A 20,202-nucleotide genomic window follows, 5' to 3' on the forward strand; every position below is an offset into this window, starting at 1 on the left:
AACTTGAGAAAAACTGCTATTCCGATAAGAGCAGTCTTTTTTTTCTCATAAATAACGCCTATATCTTCAGCTGCCACGAGCTGGCATAACTCCTCTGATTTAATACCAGGCCATAAATCCATGAGGATTTGCCTCCATTTCCTGTAACTGTATTTATACTTGAGACCTGCTGCTCATCAGTTCTTAGCAGGGTATCTTAGAGGGCTGTTCCTAGGCTGCAGTCCTGTCTTTGGTGCAGACACCTGTGACCCATGTTAGGAAGCGGTCAGGGTTACATTACTAATTTGGGATGTATTAAATTCCTGCAGTCTCTGTTTCTTTTGCTTTTGTCACTCTTTGTGTGGGCTACTTCAGCAATCACTCCTGTGAGTTCAGAGTCCTTGGCTGCTTCTGTAGCTGGTGATACACGTAATGGAGTGGAATCAGACAGCTTTGTTGTGCAGTGGGCAGATCACTTTTTTTAATGCACCATTACATACCCTGTTTGTCTCCATAAGTGCTCTCTGGTTGCATGCACTGCAAGCCTAACTTAGCAGCACTGTCTTGCTGATGTTTTTCTTGCACTCTGAGCTGAACACTGCTGGGTGTAACGACTCCTGCTTCTGGAGCTTAATGCTGCAGCCCATCACTGTCATGTGTCTAAGTCTACTGCACATTGTGTAGGAGGAGCAATGACTGGCAACTTGGGCAAATCCTCAGTACCTTCAGTTATGTGACCAATTGTTCATCACTTACCTCTGTGACAGCAAAGCTTCTTTTCCCACACGGAACCACCTTGTACCATTTGTCATGCAGAACATCCATGAATCCGTGGGACTTGTACTGACTTATCAGTTCGGAGATGTTGGAGGTGAGCGGAGAGTTAGGGGGAAGACCAATACCATATCCTAGAAGGAAAAACAGCACAGTCATGTCTCTTTCTCATTTGCTTCTTACTGAATTATATTGCTTTCTGGTATTGAGTGGCACTGTGGCAGATCAGGTTGGCATTTTATTTGAGGTCTGAACCTCAAATAAACCTCGATGCTGGTTTCCTGTGGATGGAAAAAGCTGAGATGAGGCACTGTTGTACAAAGTAAAGTAGCCTGATGTAAACAGGATTCAGAATGATTAAAGCCACAAAACAGTATGTAAAAATGGAGATTCAAAAATTTAAGATGGCAGTACACATAGATGAATAGACCTGTTGTATATCTAGAAATACAGCCTTTGTCTGCCTTCATCATGGGCTCTTCTGTTTTTGCTGTGTATTTTCTGATGAGAAACTGTGTGCATATAAATGCACATGGAGCACTGCATATTGTTATAACACAGCAATTTAAAACCCAGGGGTTGGACTTCCCATTCATGCAGTTCCGCTCCAGCCATAATTTGATATTCATGTGTTCTTCAGCATGCTTGCAAAGGTCTCAGTCTAAATGCAGGTGGATTCAGGAACTTTAATATGGTCTTTACAGAATCCTGGTTTGGATTTAGAGAAATATAGTTTATGCCTGCAAAACACGCAGTTGCCTGCAGAGGTGTCCTGACAATAACCTGTAGAGATTCCTTTCTAATTCACTGTGGATTTTTTGGTTTGTTTGTTGTTTTTATTTGTTTTCAGTTCAGAATGCCAAATTTCATATTGTCCCGAAGAAGAGGGAAGGGGTAGGGAAAGGGGGAGAGGAAAGGGAAGGGGGAAGGAAAAGAGAAAGGGAAGGGGAAGGGAAAAGAGAAAGGGAAGGGGAAGGGGAAGGATGTACATGACTGGTAAATTTGCTAGCACAGTGCCTTGCCTTTCAGTAATGTAGTGGTATGTGTACTTGCTGCTGATTTTTCTACCTTGTGTCTGTATTTCTACCCGAATGTATCTGCTAACATTGAAGGAATGGTTTCAGAGAAGGCATAGCTGCAATTCATTGTTACCACATTTCCAGCCTATTTAAGTGTTCCAAAATTTGGTGCTATGAAGTCCAGTTCTTTAAAAATGTATAATTGCGGGTTAATTTAGTTTTTCTATGTTGAAATGTTCAGTAATTGACTCAAAGTTGTGGAAGCTGATGGCTTACTTTGTTAGATATGTCCTCTCTGAAAGTGAAGATATATTGAGTTACACATGCATGGTGAAAAAAGCAGCTGCTCACACACACGTCCTACTTCTGTCTAAACAGCTGTCTGCACATCTATCATTCCCAGTAACACCAAAAAAAAAAAAAAAAGAGAAAAAAAAAAAAAGAAAATGTACTTCTTGCAAGTCTCTGGTGCAAACTCAAATGGGGAACACTGACAGAGTGAAAAGAATTCTATAAAATCTCTAGTGCTGGTGACTTTTAGCTGAACTGGTTAAAATGCTCGGCTTCTCCTGGCCTTCATTTTGCTTCATTTTGCCTTCCTAGTCAGATTTGAACATTTCTGAAGGAAACTGTTTTAATGGGAGATGGGAGAGGCCAGTGTGATTGCCCTTAGAGGGGAGGGAAGGAGGAGCTTCAATCATTTTTGTTGCTTATCTATCACAGAAGTGATTCCTGAGGACTAATGGCTGCCCATGCTGGTGGTGGCTTCAGACAAGCCTTGTTTCCAGGCTGCCTTCTGCTGCCTTCTGCTGTGTCTTTGTGAGTACATCAGGACTGCAGGAGTCCACGGACCCGGATAGGCTCTGCTCTTTTGCTGCAATTAGCTACAGATTCAGCAGGGATCCTGCAATGACCTTTAGAAAGGGAACGGTGGAACTGTGGAACGGCATTCTGAATGCACTTCTCTGAATTTTGAACATGTGTAATGAAAGTGAGCCTAGAGAAAGCAAGCCTTATCTCAGGAGCAACTTTATTTCATTGTGAGTAGTGAAAAGGGCTGTGCCTCCTGCTTCTCTGGAGGCAGACCATTTGAGCTCTTTGAATAATTCCTATATAGAGTATAGGAACAGATGGTGCAAATGATCTAAAAGCTTAAAAAAAAAAAAAAAAACAAAAAAAACACACAGGAAAAAAAAGGTGAAACCTCGGTCCTGCTTCATCATCGAGAATTTTACCATAAGCTTCAAGGGGTCTACCTATATAGTTTCACTGAACCACAAAAAAAGGAAGTACAAGAAATAGAGCAGCATGCTGTAAAATGGATTATTACCTTCAATGGCAAAGGGCTTTCCCACAGTTAGAAGCTTGCAGTCGGCATCTATTGATACTTCATAATCTAAGAGTGCTTTATCCATAATGAAGGCATCAAGTTTCTCTGGATCATTCCTGTATTCAACATCAAAGTCAGAAACAGAATCATTTCACAATCTAAGACTCGGTGGTACTCACTGAACATTTATCTATCTAGTTCTCTGGAAGCTTACCAGAGAATGGAAACAGGAATCAGGGACTGCTATTGTCAATTCAAGACTGATTTATATTTGAAGGAGGGAAACGAGCTTGAAAGATACAAACTTCGTGCATCTAGAACAGGGCAGCAGGGCTATGACTTACATTGCTCCCATGAAACACCTTATCTGAAAAATGGAAAACACTACAACAGGTTAGACTTTGACTCAGCTGAAAGGCAGCACACTGCCTTATTGGAAGAAAAGAGCAAAAATTGCTAATATGCTTGTGCTGTCCTGGTTTCTTTGTGATTTTGAAATTTAGGTCATTAGACCAAAATGCAGGAAGATAACTCCATACAAAAGTGTTGTTTCCCTTTCTGAGTATGTGGTAAATTAATTCCCTTCACCAGATCAGCTTTTCTCTGTGTTCAGATTTCATGAACACAGGCAATTAGATTTTACTAACGTATTAACAAATTACGAATAATGAGTGTGAGATTAACGAATCTCACACTTGCACAAGTTGATGATAGAAAGGAACAGTTGCACTGCCTGTTTTCATCTGCCGCAGGGGCTGCACCCTCACCCTTGTCACTTGAAAGGCCTGGATGTTCTCCTGACGTGAAGTTATACCATGTCATTGATTTCAACTGAATGATTCCAATTTAACTCAAACAAAGAACTGCCATGTATATGAATTTTTATTAGAATGGGCTTGGAAAAAATGTGTAAACAGGAAACAACTTCTGGTGAAAATTCCTCAGGCCATCTGCTATGCAACTTTTGTGTGTAAAATGAATGAAGTATTTCAGGCTTGTTATCTCCTCTTCAGTTTCCTATCAGAGTGAATCGATTGTATGACCCCAGATTGTTAGACACAAATGTATTTGAAACATGGGGATATCATGATTCCCTAAAGTAAAATTTGGTGTTTATTACTTTGTACCAGTCTAATGATGCTTTTATTAATTTTAATGACAACTGCTTTAAGGGCTCTCTCTGACAGGCCTTGTCTCTCACTAGCATGGTGAAGATGCTGAGGATCTTCATCCTTGACTTCTGCCTGGAGGGTGAGGATTTTTTTTTTCCTGAATGTTTCTCACTGCCCTCATTAAGGTCTCCATGAACAGAAACCTGCCAGGAGTAACACATTGCCCATGCTTGATGGCACTCTAGCAGTTAATGTAAAGCACAGCTTTCCCTGGAAATGCTTCAGCTGGTTCTGTGTTAGCCTGCCCTCCGAGTATGACTCCATCCAGGTGATTACAAGCTTGCCACACTGCCTTCAATGACTGTTTTATGGGATGAGAGACACTGAAAGTGTGAAGCTCATCACAATCTCACTGCCATGCCAGATCTGCTGTTGCATATAGAGGCTCACTTAAGATATGCTACTCCATCCGGGGTTGCAGGGACATTGTACCGCCGCATGTACTCGTGCATCTCTGGGAAGCTTTGCCTCACGTAGTCTTCTGCACTGCTTTCTCGCACGGTTCCAAAGCGAAACCCTTGGGATGGGTGGTGGAGCTAAGGAGATGAAATTACAGATTAGCAGAGTCACTTGCCTCCTTCACATACAGGATCTTGGTCTTATTTGTGAATGTTTTTCAGAAATTCTCAGCATAGACCTTTATCTTATGTTTTCCTATAGTCAGCTTTCTACATCACAGAAGAGGTATGTAAGGACTTACCAGGTGACTGATTAGCCTGTTTGTGTACTCTCAGGATTTTCTTCATTACATGGAAAACATTTCCTTTGAGACACCAAGAACCCCCAGATCTAGGTGTTTAGTTGTACCATTTGTCCTAAAATGGCGTGTAGTGATAGGACACGGAGTCATGGTTTTAAACTAGAAAAGGGTAAATTTAGATAACAGGAAGAAATTCTTCACTCAGAGGGCGGTGAGGCCCTGGTACAGGCTGCCCAGAGAAGCTGTGGCTGCCCCATCCCTGGAGGTGTTTAAGGCCAGGCTGGATGGGGCTTGGAGAAACCTGGTCTGGTGGGAGGGGTCCCTGCCCATGGAAGGTTGGGGTGGACTAGATGAGCTTTAAGGTCCCTTCCAACACAAACCATTCAGATTCTTTGATTCTATAAAACCAGTCAAATTTTCAGCAAGTATCATGACAAGCTTTTAGGCTTGCTAGGATCCAGTGCCTGAGGTTCTGGATAGGCAGTAGTGTCTGGATGTATTCTGTCAGAATATCTTTACAGGTTCATTAAGGATGACATTTACTCTTCTGCAGAAGGGCAGCACCACCACTTCATTCCTAGAAGCCCAGAAATCATGTTACAGACTGCTGCTGCCTTTGCTGTCTTTCACCGCAGTGAAACTAAACACTGAATTGTTGTGGACACAAAAATGTCTCCCGTGGCTGACAGGAGGATGAATACCGTCAGCAAAGCCCAGGGTCTGTGTTTGATTACCCACCTATACACATACAATTTTTGTACCAGACAAACATGCAATTGTGTGTCCTTTCCTTTTCAAAACCTGCTTCCTGGGTCCACCTCCTGTATCTGTATTACAGTCCTGAGTAGTTTGTCCGATCAGAAATTTCACAGACTGGTGTTTCCACAGTATCATGCTTGTCTTGGGAATACTTAACACTTCACGGGGAAATTCTCAAAGTGCAGCAGCTCAGGCAGTGCCCTCTAGTTTTGCTGAGCACTTCCTTGAGAGGACTGAGCGTTGCCAAGACCATGTTAATTGGAAAGCCTTCAGCAGTGTACCAGCCTCAGAGCACAGGAAGCCAAATAAAGTTAAGGCAGACACACTCTGTTTCCCTGGAAGCTGAAGGTCTCCACAACAGTTTGCAAAGACGATCCCAGCATGGCCATGTTCTGCTTTGCAAAGAGCACGCAGAGAGGTGTTCTGCCAGTCCATCTGGTTCCCTGCATTATCATCTATGCAAAGCAGAGCGCACAGCAACACAAAGCTGTACAAAAAGACCTTCCCCCCACTTTTTTTCAATGACCCCACAGATAAAAGAATATTCATAGAACATAAAGATAACAAATGTAGGATGTAAATTCATGATCTTCTAGTTCAGTCTGAGAAGGAATAGAGAAAGGTCTTTTGAATGGTATTTTGGTATCCTGGAACCAATGAGTATACTTTATTCCTGGTAAATTTATCTGGAAAGTGGGCAGCTGCTTTTCACATTGTGCTCTGCTGACCTGGTTCTTGTGCTGCAATCCAGAAATAAGACCTGGAGGTAAATGCTTTTGTGTGGGCATGGAGGGAGCCTTAGCATGTTTTTCTCAGGTATCCTGGTCTGGATGACTACAGGATGCACAATGCAGGGCGTATATCCATCAGCAGCTGGCCATAGTGCGTGCTATGCCAGAAGGACCGTGGGCGCAGAGGGAAATGTTCTTGCCTGGAAGTGTGGAAACAGCATTGAAGTGCCAGAAGACATAAATAACAGAGAGTGGTGCTGTGACAATACATCATGGAGCCTTCCAGAACAATGTCAATCCAAACTAGGTCTAGTCTCCAGACATGGATGATGACCTACTTAAAGAAGAAGAGGCTCCGTGTACATGGAGTACATGGAGAAGGCTCCATGTACTCTACAACCAAAGCTAGTCACCACAATACGTGTTCATTCTTCAGGTTTTATTTCTTGGCCATTTCAGTGAAGAGACCAGAAACTTCTCTGGGTCTCAACACTGAACCACACTGCTACCTTTTGAGTCAGCTTAGGTGCTTGTTGTGGCATCTATGGTCCACCTAGTGATGCCAATTGCAGTGCCACACCTGCTCTGCAGATAAAGACTGCTGATAGAAGATGAAGTCTAACTGAGACTGTCACCAAAGCAACAGATCTAGATAGATTTTTAAGCCTCCATGAAAAAGGCAAGTACAAAGGAAAGAGTTAAGTCCATCTCTGCGCTGGTGCGGCCTCACCTTGAGTACTGTGTGCAGTTCTGGGCACCACAGTATAAAAAGGACATGAAACTGTTGGAGAGTGTCCAGAGGAGGGCTATGAAGATGGTGAAAGGCCTGGAAGGGAAGACGTACGAGGAACGGCTGAGGGCACTGGGCCTGTTCAGCCTGGAGAAGAGGAGGCTGAGGGGAGACCTCATCGCAGTCTACAACTTCCTCGTAAGGGGGTGTCGAGAGGCAGGAGACCTTTTCTCCATTAACACCAGTGACAGGACCCGCGGGAACGGGGTTAAGCTGAGGCAGGGGAAGTTTAGGCTTGACATCAGGAGGGGGTTCTTCACAGAGAGAGTGGTTGCACACTGGAACAGGCTCCCCAGGGAAGTGGTCACTGCACCGAGCCTGACTGAATTTAAGAAGAGATTGGACTGTGCACTTAGTCACATGGTCTGAACTTTTGGGTAGACCTGTGCGGTGTCAAGAGTTGGACTTGATGATCCTTAAGGGTCCCTTCCAACTCAGGATATTCTGTGATTCTGTGATTCTGTGATCTCCATTCAATTTTCTGTCCCAAAAGCCTTATTGAGGACTATTCATGCTTTGCTTTGTGTTGGGCACATTGTCAAATTTCACCACAAATGATGACAACAGTGGAATATGTGTTAGATCAAAGGTCCATCTGGCTTAATATCCTGTCTCTAGCAGCACCATATGCCTTGTGGGATGTCTTGGAAAGACTGTGTAGGGAAGTTATGTAGTGATCCTTTGCATCCTATGCTCTTCCTGCTTCCGGTAATTTGTGTTTTTCTTAAGCATAATTATGTGTCTGCAGTTCTATATTTGATGACTCTTGACTCTTTTCTTGAAGGATAAATCTTAATAACGTTCTAATCCTGTATATCTGTTGTGACTTCTGCTTTCTTCTTACTGCTGCTTATTCACATGAGGAAAAGGCTTACTTGCAGCCATACTGAACAGCGGATTAACGACACAAAATGCTGCCAAAAGCAGATACTGGACTACCTGCACTGCCTTCCCTGCCTAATCCACTAAGATTCCTAAGGGTTACTTGCTTCAAGACAAGATAAAAACTTCAGGATGGAAACAAGACTTCAGTTTTCACTGTTGTGTCACTGTTGCTTTCTTACTTTCTGTAGTCCTCTCTGGGAGAGATTCTGTGAAAAGGTGGAAACCACAAATATCTTTATGTTGACAGTACAGGTAAATGTCAGTCTTTGTGTGAGTTTTGCCTTATTAATTGCCTCTTTCCTGTTCATCATGTGCTGCTTCTTTTGTGTTTCTTAGATCTTAAGAATTCTGTATTGAAAAGAGTTTTGCCAAAAATAAGTCACACAATCCTAATGCTTAGGACTTCAGAGAAATCCTTGAAAACATTAACTCTAAAATAACAGCATTTTAAGAACCACAATTTGAAGATTCAGGAACTTATTTACTTTTTAAACTGGTGATTTGGTGGAGGCAGTTACTTATTTCTGGTATCAGTAATAGCAAATATAAAAGCTGTCTCATGGAGAAGAGACAGCCATTCAAATTACAGATATTTTTAATATGTGGAGACTGCACTTCTGTCTATATGCTTTTGCGTTTTTTCGTTAAAAACTTAGTCAGTATGAAAGGTGAATAACTATTACAAAGAAGGTAACGGGCACGAGGAACTGCTAACAAATTTTGCATCCACAGAGTAGCTGGAGATTTGCTGGTGATGCAAGTATGATTAAAATAAACAAACACAAAGGCTGCAAATCCATCTCCAGGTGGTGGCAAGAGCCATCCTGGCTCTCATTTTAAATAACCTTTCAAGGTGCCTCCAAAATCATGTATCTAATGCTGTAAAAAATCAAAAGAACAGGGTTTGTTCTAGCCTAGAGAGGAGCTTTCAGCCTTTTTGGGAGACAAGTTGGTCCCGATGTGACAATGCATTGAAAAAGTTATAGAGGTTATATAGGTACAGGTGATCTCTCTCTCTTTATTCATCTTTTTAACTGCCAGACCTCCCTTCTGAAGGCCTGGGAGAAAAGGAAATCACTCATTTTCTAAAAGGGTCATTGCTCCTAACTGCAAAAGGTCCTCAGCCAGAAGGCTGACTCTGTGCACTTCTAAGCAGCCTCTCCAACACAGTGCACGGGAATTGAGCATTGCTGCAGTGCATGGGGCTCATTGCTGTTTAACCAGGCATTTGAGTATTAGCCAGCGAGGCCACCGCAGCACACCACTCAGCAAAGTACAGTGCTGAGCTATGGACTGGGAGAAGCAGGAGGGCACCACTGGGAGCTGCCGGAGGACAGAGCAGAGCCCAGGCGTGCTCACCCCCTGGAAGGACCTGGGTGCATGCATCATGGTTGAAAACTGAGGTGGCCAGTTTGTAGCCTTTCAGGTGTTACCCCGATTGTTTTTTAAAACCGTCTCCCCTGTCTACTGTGAGATAGCTGGTGCACATGAAGTTATGATGCACGTGGAGGCCTCCCGTTGGGTTAGCATGTGGGGCCAGCTCAAGAAAGAAGAGATGGATGTAGTGCCAGACGGGACTGATCACTTATCTTCTTCAGTCAGCACTCTGACTTCACATATGCAGAGCTGTGAAATGCTAAGACTAAAGGATCTTGTGGCACAGGTCTGCGAGTGGTTCAGGAAGATAACCAATCTTCTCTGAAGAAAGAAATCGTGGGAGGCCTACAACATGCTCCTGGGAAGAGCGGGGCAAAGATGCAGAAGAAAAGCTAAAGACCTCTGGAAAGTAAGTATGCTTTCTGTAATTAGGGTACCAAGGCTGTCCCTGTGGTATCTGAGGACATATCTAAAGTGGGATGAATATGCTGGTGTTCCTAAGGGCAAGTCTCCTGTGTAAGAAAACGTGGTATCCAGGGTAGGAGCAGTGGTTCAAGGTGCTGAGAAGGTGAAGTGTTGGTTGAATCACTTGAGCACTGAGGCTCAGGTCACTCAGAGGTTAAGGAAACTCCAGAGCTCTGCAGAACACCCATCCTCTCTGAAAGCGCCAGGAAAAGCTTCGGGACTTCTCTGAGTCTTCTGTACTTTGTATAGCATTGTGCTACTAGACAAACAATGTTTGGGAAACAAATTTGCTGAAAGCAAATACTGCAGACACCATTTCCATTGGCATGCCACCTTACTTCTGGATCTTCTTGGTTTCTGTCTTCTGTTGTTAAAACATCTGCTGAGTGGGAAGTGGAGAGCTAGTGTTTTATTTGGGAGGAAGATGTTGAGAAGAATTGGGTATGTGCATACATCTATGCCTTGGGGTGCCAATTATGCATGAAAATACCAATGTGATAAAACCACAGGAGCAGAAACAGAAAAATAAAATCCTAAATGTCAGGGATTTGAATTACTTGGCACATTCCAGTTTATGTAATACAGTGCCACTGCATTCAGTACCGTCAGCTAGGCTGAGATCACCTAGACTCAGACCTGAAAATACTTAGGCACAGAAATGTCCTGTGCAAGTTGGGATTTAAAGCTGAAAATGCATAAGATGCTACTAGGAGTTAACCTCCAAAGTTGGTTGTTGTGTTTGGGGATCTTTCTGGCAGATTCTGGCTTCTGAATGAACTTTCAGAACTTTCACTGCTGAGAAACTAGGTTTGTCTCAAAGACTTTTCCCCCTTGGTGCTCTGGTTGCTGTCTCTACTATCATTCTGAGGTTTGCATCGCATTTGGTTGTCATGTATTCCTGCAGTGTGTAGGAAACCTAGGTGTTCAGAATATAAATACAGTGAAAAGATGATCTCAGTTCCAAAAAGACTGGCAGTAGAATAGGGGCAGTGAAACTACTCAGTGAGAAGAACAATTTTTTCTTGTAGAAGTTCTCTGTCACGTCTTCATGGTCCTCCTGAGTAAATAGCTCTCTGCATTTCTATGTGAATAAGGAGAAGTTGAACAGGGAGTGACTAGCTGATCGCAATGCATCCACTGTATTTATGGAAACTTTCACAGAAGCCTATCACCGAGGCAGGAGATACCGGGCTGCGTGTCCAGAGTACTTAATGAATGAAGCATTGTGGGGTCTCAAAATGACAGGAGTTATGCTGAAGCATGAACTGGCCTGGTGGACTTGCTGAAGTGAGGTTTGGCTTTGCTTCCTTCTGATCCTGTGGAGTTTGAGCTTGCAGGGAATGCTGAAGAGATAAGGAAGTTATAAGCAGAGAAACTGTAAGGAAGTGGAATTATGACTATTTTCTATAAGCAGATAAATCAACCTACCCATAAATGATTGAATTCTAGGCAATTTTTCCCCAGTACTTGACTGATGGGGTGCAGTAACTGTCTCAATGAATTTGATTCAAGACCATTTTGTGCACACTGATAGCTGGTTTAAGAAAGACTGGTCCTGGGACTGTTTCTAATCAGCATCTCAAATCATGATCATGACTTCACCATTCATTCAGCTAGCCTCTCCTTTCCAAAACTCACCTCCACAGAAGGGGCAACCCAGTATGCAGTGAGTTGCAGTGGCAGTGATTGCACGCTGCAGTGGTGGATGCAGAGGTAACACGGATTCAGCTTTTACCACAACCCACGATACTGTGTTTTAATTTTAATAGGGTATAGAAAGGGTGAACAAGTCTGAAAACACTTCCCTAAGTTTTACAAAAACCTTAGAGGAAAAAATATTCTGAAAAGGTTTCATTAGTTCTGCCCCGTGCTATTATTGGTTACCTGGTGTAATACTGAGTGTAGTGTTTAATGGTCACCCCACATATAAGCAAGCAGGCTGCTGGAGCCAGCACGATCTCTGCCAGGCAACTGCTGCAGACTCTGGAAGAAATGTTCAGTTTTGGTTGTTAACTGCTGGAGTGTGGTGGCATTAAGTGGTCTGCTCTGCTGCGAAGGGCTGACATGCTTTTAGAGTCTGTTTTGCAACGAGCCTTTATGAATCAGTAGCTTTTTATTTTGCCTTCCTTAACCTAAACTTTTAAGTGGTCGCCTACCTGCTAATAGATTTCTCATGGCCCACTGATAGAGGAAATTCAATTGCTAATACCAAGCAAAGTTTCAGGGTAAAAAGAACAAAACAAACAAAATTAAAAACAAAGTAGAACTATGTTCATGGGCTTTTCCCAACTTATCTGCAAGAATTTTTGAAAGCTAAACTCTTGTGAATATTTATGGGGTGCAGAGAAGGATGAAAGAAAAGAAAATTATTCATAGTGAAGCAGATGAATTTCAAATTTTAGCAGATGAAAATTCACAGCTGAACTTCTGGAAGTGAAAGCTTTGTTCAAAAGCTGTCCCATGTGTTCAGGCTTGGGATGTGGAGATGTTCCCAGGGACTCCAGGAGATGGTGCATGCAGAATACATCTGAAAGCTCGCTTTCCTTTCTCTATTGCAAGAAGTGTCAGTGGAGCTGATTATTGGCTTGCCAGGATAATGTCAGATTTTGTTAAAATCCTGTCACTTAGAATCCAACTCAGCTAGGTCATTAGTTGGCATAAATCTTTACAGCTGCATTGAAGTCAATGAGCAGTTTCAATCTGGGAACCAATGCACAGTCCAGTACTGAGAGTTTATTCTTCTGTATTTCAACCTAAGTGTGTATGAAAAAAATCCAAGATCTCTGTTTAAAAATACAAAGCTTCTTTACTGATACTCCTTGTGTGAGTGCTAAGAATTAATTAAAAACTGCTTTGCTCCTCTGTGTGCCACAGAAGCTGCATTGCTAAGGGGTGAAACTGGGCACTCTGGTCTGCAAAGGTATTAATTTCCAAGAATTGTTTTGCTGATTGAGATGCTGGGCAGTGTCTTAGTCCAATAAGATTTGTAAGAACAGAACGGTGGTGAATATAAACTGCAGGGTGTGCTTATCTCTGTTTTTAATAGCACTTTTTTTCTGGACAGAGGGATCCTTCAGCTGGGATTTATTCTAGGAGAGTTGAGAACTGCAAGATAGTATGTGTAATAGTTACAGACAAAATTGATAGACTAAAGGGAAATACAGGGATGTAATTCCCAACAGACTATAGATCACTGGTTCCAGATGTACTTCAGCAGCACAAAGCAGCCATAGAAATGCTCCAGACTGTCACTTCATACGCTGTTCTTCCACCTCCCACCTGTTTATTAACCGCAGGGTTAATGCTGCTTTAAGGTGAAGTCCTTTCCAAATCAGAAGGGAAAGAGAGCTGCTTGGCTGTATATGTGTTTGGTATCAAAGATGCATGGGAGTTTTCTGGTTAAATAGTCCCTCTTGGCCTTCCATCCTGGGTTTCAGGTTTGCTAATGAAAAACTGCCAAAGAGCTCTCTAGTATCAGCCAAGGTCTGGAAGGGGACACCTAATATTACAGCAGCATATCATGGAGGTAGCTTCCTCACCCCCAAGCTTCAAAACAAATGTATTTCAAATCATTTTTCTTACAAAATCCTTCTGCTGCAGCTGTTGCTGGTCGATCAGGGCCATCCTGCCAGTCCTCCTGCCTGCTGGCACTTGTCCCCCAGGTGCCAGAGCATGAACGCTGTCCTCTACAGATGCACTGCCTAAACTTGGAGGGTAGGGGTTGTGCTCTGTAGCTTCTGGGAAAGGAACAGGCAGCAGTTTCATGTTGCAAATGGGTCACTAGTTACAAGAAATTAACGTGATTAGCACTTCGCCTGTAGGGACACCAGAGCTTTCCAATCACTGACTGTGGAACTGTCTACCAGCACAACTCTGATTTCTCAAAAATGTTATCTGCTATCTTTTTTCTAAAGCATCAAATGACAGTAAATCAGAGGGAGTCCTTAGTTATCAGTAGATCCATTGTTGAAACTAAACGTTTTGGGCTTTTGTTTTTCTTCTTGGAATCAATTTTGAACAATAAAGCATGTGTGAAGCACAAAGACTAAAAGAAAAATTATGGGGTCATTTAGATGCCTTGGCCTCTTGAAAGGCCTCAGTGAAATATGGACAACACTACTTGACTTTACCTGGTATTCAGTCAAATCTCATTGTATTCAGTGAGAACTATGATTCTTTCCGGGGGGCTTGACCTCTTGGCATCCCTGAAATCCAGCAGTGCTGGTGCTGACTGAGGACTTCTATCATTAGGAACTGCTGGTACCCAGGTGTGTTTTTATAGATCACAATGGCCATGAACACTAATAAATTTCCTTCATGCTGCTAAGTCAGCTGTACAATGATCCTCCATCTGCCAGGAGATAAGATCAACCTTATGTGTCTTCTCTGTCCTCTGTTCTTTGCCAATTACTTCAGCAGCACCTTCTCCTCATCTTCATCTGCTTGCTTTATTTCTTGCAGAGGTCTCAGCCTCGTCTACGATGCAGCTGCTTTTTCCAGTGATGGGCTCGCTTTCATTGATTTTTGATGACATGACATACAGGTACATTGCAGCTTGAGAGTAAGAAACTGATGTGAAGATGGCTGGAAAAATCCTAGAAGACATTAATTTCTTCTGGTGCTGAAAGATCAACCTTCATGATGTTCTTCAAGAGAAATGAAGACAGCAGGACTTCCTCTCTTCCATCCTGTTGCCTATCTGCTTTGGATCAAACAGCAAGGTGAGGTAAGGAGTACTCAAGACAGTGGGTGACAGAACAAAGAACAAATCACTCTATGTAGAGGAAGACCTGGAGCAGCAGGGGATAATAGACAAAGATACCACAAGGATGATTGTTGGTAAAAAGGCACAAAAAATAGGTTTTGAAGAGAAAGGAGACTTGATTTGGAGAATGGGGCAGTGCACTGTCTGATATGTTGGATATCAACATGGAAAAAAATCCAAACCATCCAGATTCTGAACCTTCAAAGCCATAACTTTAGGAGAAATCTTTAACAAGGTGATAGGGAAGCTAAACAAGTTAACTTTTCACCACCATAAACTGCACAGGGGAGATAAAGAAGCCAAGATTTGACCTCCATACATTGCAGGCATGCCCTTCATGCACATATGAGATTAGTCTGCAATGTCTGTTCTTCATTCCGACTCTTCAGTTTCATACTTAATTTCTCTTTCATTTGATATTTTTTTCATTTTGTCTGGTCTCCATGACATAAAAAGTCCTCCTGAGTTCAAATCCTTCACTGACTTATTAATACTCAGAAAGGCACCACACACTAATTAGCAGGCTGTGGTGCTGTCAGTCATGACCTTCCCGTGTCCAGTAACTTCCCGCACAGAAATTTATGCTCTCTAGACATTGCAGCCAACTTCTTGTAACTCTGAAAATAAATGAATCATGCAGTCCTGGACAGATAAAAAACCCCATGGGAGCAATAAGATTTCTGTTAACTCCTCTGAGGTTGTTGATTGTTTTTTGTCATACAATTTAATGCATTTAATGCATATTTAAATAGTTGCTGTTTCATTATATATTTAATATATAGCAGTATAAGTAGCACTCCTGATAATGATTCCTCTTAGGCTGATGCAGTGAAAGACCACAGCAGAATTTAAGTGCATTTGCGTTGGTGTAATTCTTACAAGACTTCTTTTTTTCGGGAAGAAAATTTATCAATAAACACATAACAGTTATGACCTCGCTCTAAAGCTTGTTGGACTCAGAGGAAAATCTCATTAAATGCAATATTGTTTGGCTCATGCCTCTAACTGTGAAAAAGGCCTATAAAGTGGCTGAAGCTTTCCTTTTCTGTGGTTTGATATTGCTAAATCTCATCTGCAGTTACTCACCAGTTGGTATTTCTGGATTGTTTTAACACTACATGTAACAATGAGTTTTCAGCTGATACAATCATAACCATAAAGCTTCTGAATTAACTTAGATTTTCATAAATCAAGATGTGAGACTTTGCACCCTCGCATTTTACATTTTAAATTTAGAAATGAAAAGCTAGGTGATTGTAAACATTGAATTCCTGAATAACAATATCTCAGTAATCTTGTTTGGATTATTCAAAGTGCTTAGTCTTGTAATAAACAGATGGACAGATCATAAAAGCAGGTGTTCTGGTGGCACGGCAGTGGATTGAAGATTGCTGGGAGAGAGCATCAGATATTTCTGAGGATTAATTCCAAAGCACGCCAAGGTGTCTGGAAGGACATGCCAGATGGGGCTTGTCAGAGTGATTGTGGGTGTCCAGCGTATTCCTTGGGGACTCTATATCATTTGCGAGATATGCTCCATCGTCATTGTGCATGAAGCAGAGAAGCAGACAATTTCAGGGTCTGGGTGATCTCATCCCAAAGCGTCTTCAACAGAGGACTCAGCCAGATGTGCCTGCCTCTCCCAACTAATCGTGGAAGCATACTAGACTAAGTAAATCACCCGCACTGTCTCCACTGTGGACATGTGAAATTAGGTGAGATAACACAAGAAAATTAACTGATGGTGGGATTCACAGGCAAGCACAGCACTTTTTTGCTAAATGAGTCTCTATAGGCATGATATTTAATATCAAATTACAACGTGGAGAGTAACTTTGCCATTGTAATAGTGTTTGGAAGACAAAGTTATCCGGACAGATCAAAATATAGCCATGCTAAATTAACAGACATAGATGCTAAAGCGAATCCTCAGTTTGGCAAAGAAGAGCTTACAGCTGATACATCTGTGACAATGGTAGGGTAACGCCTGAAAAGCTTGTTACATGGTGGAAGGCATGGCACCTTTATTAGCAGAAAGAGAGGCCAGGTGATGGATCACCTCCTGGAAAGTCTGTCCAGCCCTTCAGCTTCTGCTGCTGTATGCTTTCTTGTTGGCATGTTTGAAATGAGTCTTTGGTCCTCTGGGCTTCCACAGTCATTCTGCCTCAAGTTATCTGGACAACTCAATATGCTCCTGACTTTTACTGTGCATTTCCAACATAGGATCTTGCATTAGAAGCCTGCAAGCAAAGTCCCTGCTTCAAAACTTGCTACTGACAACCCCTGCTCCCTGGGGAGAGCCTATACACCAGAACTTCATTTGGGGATTTGACAGTGAGGAGTCATACTGGATCCAGGCCTTATTCTAAAGAGTTGCCGGGCAAAGAAAGGCGCTGTGACTGCCTATGTACTTACAGAAAATCTCTTTTCCCTGCCCGTGGCACCGAGACCCAGATCACGCACACGCAGATGGTATTCCTTTATGGAAACCATTCCAGGAACTAAAATGTAAAATATCTGGGCTTGTCACAAGACTGAATAAATGACACAACAGCCATAAGAATACATGATTAAGAAGCAGCCTGGCAGCAAATTCTTTTTTTTCTACCCAGAGCCCCTTGCTTATCACTGTGCCCCTTCTCTGCTCCACCCGTGCCTGCCGGCTGCATACTCAGCATGCTGCTGTTGGTCTGTAATGCAGTCACAGAAGAACGAATGCCTGTCAGCAAGGGAACAGACAACAGCCAGACTCATCTGTCCCCCTCTGCATACTTCGGTGCTGCTCCAGCAGCAGTCAGTTTTAATGTGTTACCTTCTGCAACCCGGTCTTGCCGCTGTGGAAATGTGCACTGGCACCAGCGAAGGATAAAAACATTGGGCAGTGGGTGGCTTCTTCAGCTGAGACTGATCACAACGTCAAGGGCCTAAGGAGCTATGAAATAAACAAGGTGGTAAGCAGATGGGGGAGATGTCAGGAATTGTGCCAGTTGCCTTCCAGGCCGTGACAGGTAGGCAGGACAAATGACCAGACCAGCTCAAAGGCAGCCTGTTGGTTTGCGTGCTTGTAGGCTGAAAAACAGAGCTTGTACAGAAGTTGAGTTTACACAACAGATGCAGTCTGCCAAGCAGTCTGAAGAAGAGGAATGCCATATTTTTTTGTGTGCATCCAACGATGTGACATTAGAAGAACAATTGAAATAAGCACCTGGGATTCGGATGAGAGAAGGGATGAAAGCAGTATAAAATGATCCAAATAAAATGCTTTTCTCTACCTTCTATATGCAAGCAAGCTTTTGAATTTATTTGCCACATGGCGTTGAAGGTGGTCTGCTGCTTCAGGTGGAGGATCAAGGCACTGCAGCAACTTTCACCCAGATAAACAGCACGTTCAGCCTTGCAGCTGTCTTCTTCTGCTCAAACAGCAGCCTGAAAATGTATTCAAGTGAACGTTTCTACCCCAAAACACGTCTGCTGGTTTGCACTGGGAAGAGATGATGGTCTAAATTGTGTAAGATTTGCAGGCCTGGTTGAGAGATCTGTAAGATCTCTGTTGACTTCATTTTCTGTTATTTCTAATGAAGAGGTTGTACCTTTGAGGCTCCAGCAGCACAGAAGGACCATGTCTCCTTTGCACAGCTATACCGAGCACTTGCTAAACACTGTACTGCTCGGTCCAATTAAACATCACTGCTGTAATCTGTGTTTTTCTAGAAAGACAGATGTTGTTTATTTTTAAGCAGAAAAGAAAGAGTATACATACTCCTGGAAATATTGACTTTAGATATCAGGTTTCTCATCTTGACAAAGACTTTCAGTTTTTCCCAACTTGCCTTCTCTTCTGACTGCTTTCAGTCTCAGATGGGATTTTTTGTTTGTGGCTGCCAGCTTAAAGAAATTGTATGTTTTACATCAACTCAAGAAGGTTGCTCATCTATTTTGGGCTTTGTTTTTTAAATACTTTTCAAAAGCACAGTACAAAGGCATACCTATATAGAGAGCAGTATGAGAATGTTTAAAAGCACATTGATATTAAAAAGATTATTTTTGCATCTTGTTGCCATCTTTTTCAAAAAAAAAAAAAAAAAGAGGCAAGCAGATCTGAAAAAGGGAAAAATATTCAAATCACGTAAAAATTATTTTAAGGAACTAGAACTAACTAAACTCGTGGGTGTACTTCTAAAACTGCTGTGCTGCAAACATCTCCTAAGCCTAAGCTTTACACATCAGAGAGCACTTTGCAAAGGTACAGCCCAGGCTTTGTGTGAGAAGAGGTTAAAACAGTGCATTTACTATTATAACTGCTCTTACACACTAAGACTTCAGAGGCAAATGCGTGAATGAAATACCTGGAACTATTTTGCAGTTCATGTCACATCAGGTGATCTTGTCCCATAAAATCTACTTGTTTTATTCCTACATTGGTAACTATTCAGACGCTGAGCTTTGTTTCATGAAGCAGAGAAATGGCTGTCTTGAGAAGGCTGATAATGCCACTGATTTACTGGGATCACTGAGGTGATTAACCCCAAACCATCAGTCAATGTTGTTTTTATTCAGGCCTAGGACCCATGTTTTCAGTTCCCAGTATGCTTCAATACTCTGTGCCCAATTTTGTAACCTGATGGAGAAGTTTTACCATGCAGCTTTAAAATAATTTCATCTTCTTAAAATTGCAGAAATTTCCCAATATCTCTCTTAGGAACTCTATGTGTAGTCACAATAATGATGCAGAAAAATAGGATGTAATCTGATGTGATTTGATTTGATGAAGGTAATGCTCATGCAAAGAGCAGGACTAACCTAATTTTCAAGTCCATGTTATGGCTTATACAACAATGACTGAAAGGCTCTCATTTACTCACTCAGAATGCTCTGAATAAAACATATACATGATTTCAGCAGTTTTGAGGCTTAGTGAACTTATGGATGTAGAATATATAACATTTTTCTGGGAGGAAAAAGGGGGATTATTAATAGAAACTTTGTTTAAGTCATAGATCAGAGGGCCTTAGGCCAACCACAGAAAACTCTGTTTTGTTTAAAATATTACTGAAAGAAAGGATCTAGATTATGTTGGAAAAAGTGAGTCAGAATTCGTACTCACAAAATCAAAACTGAATGGTCATCAGACTGAATGCAAAATACCTCTAACATAGAAGAGAGACATATATACCCTTTAATTTCAAAATTTATGAAAGTAAAATAAATGATCAGTTCTTGCATTCTTGAGGTGACTTATTCTAGTGGTACAATGTTGTATTTAGTTCAACTACCTGAGACTAGTGGGAGGTAGTTTCATTGCTATGTACCAGCAGTTAAGTCATGAGTATAAAATTGTGAACAAAACCATGAATCATGCTTTTGCTGGAGAAAGCACCAAACAAACAAGGAAAATTTGCTGTTGTCATCCTGCTCCCTAGACACAATTGAAGAGGATGCCTGCTCTTGTGTCACCT

At 42.1% G+C, this 20,202-nt stretch overlaps 1 protein-coding gene across 1 annotated transcript in view; it reads right to left on the minus strand.

Moving 5' to 3' along the window:
* The window catches only part of GRIN3A (glutamate ionotropic receptor NMDA type subunit 3A), a 73,438-nt gene that overhangs the window by 13,691 nt on the left and 39,545 nt on the right, over nt 1-20,202 (minus strand). Inside the window, exons 4-6 of the mRNA XM_068666101.1 lie at nt 4,665-4,810; nt 3,103-3,218; nt 736-887 (exon numbers count right to left, since the gene is read on the minus strand). Coding sequence (XP_068522202.1) covers nt 736-887; nt 3,103-3,218; nt 4,665-4,810 — 414 coding nt within the window. The remainder of the gene's footprint in view (nt 1-735; nt 888-3,102; nt 3,219-4,664; nt 4,811-20,202) is intronic.

The sequence above is a fragment of the Anas acuta genome, chromosome Z (genome assembly GCF_963932015.1).
Source record: "Anas acuta chromosome Z, bAnaAcu1.1, whole genome shotgun sequence".
In the NCBI taxonomy this organism is placed as follows: domain Eukaryota; kingdom Metazoa; phylum Chordata; class Aves; order Anseriformes; family Anatidae; genus Anas; species Anas acuta.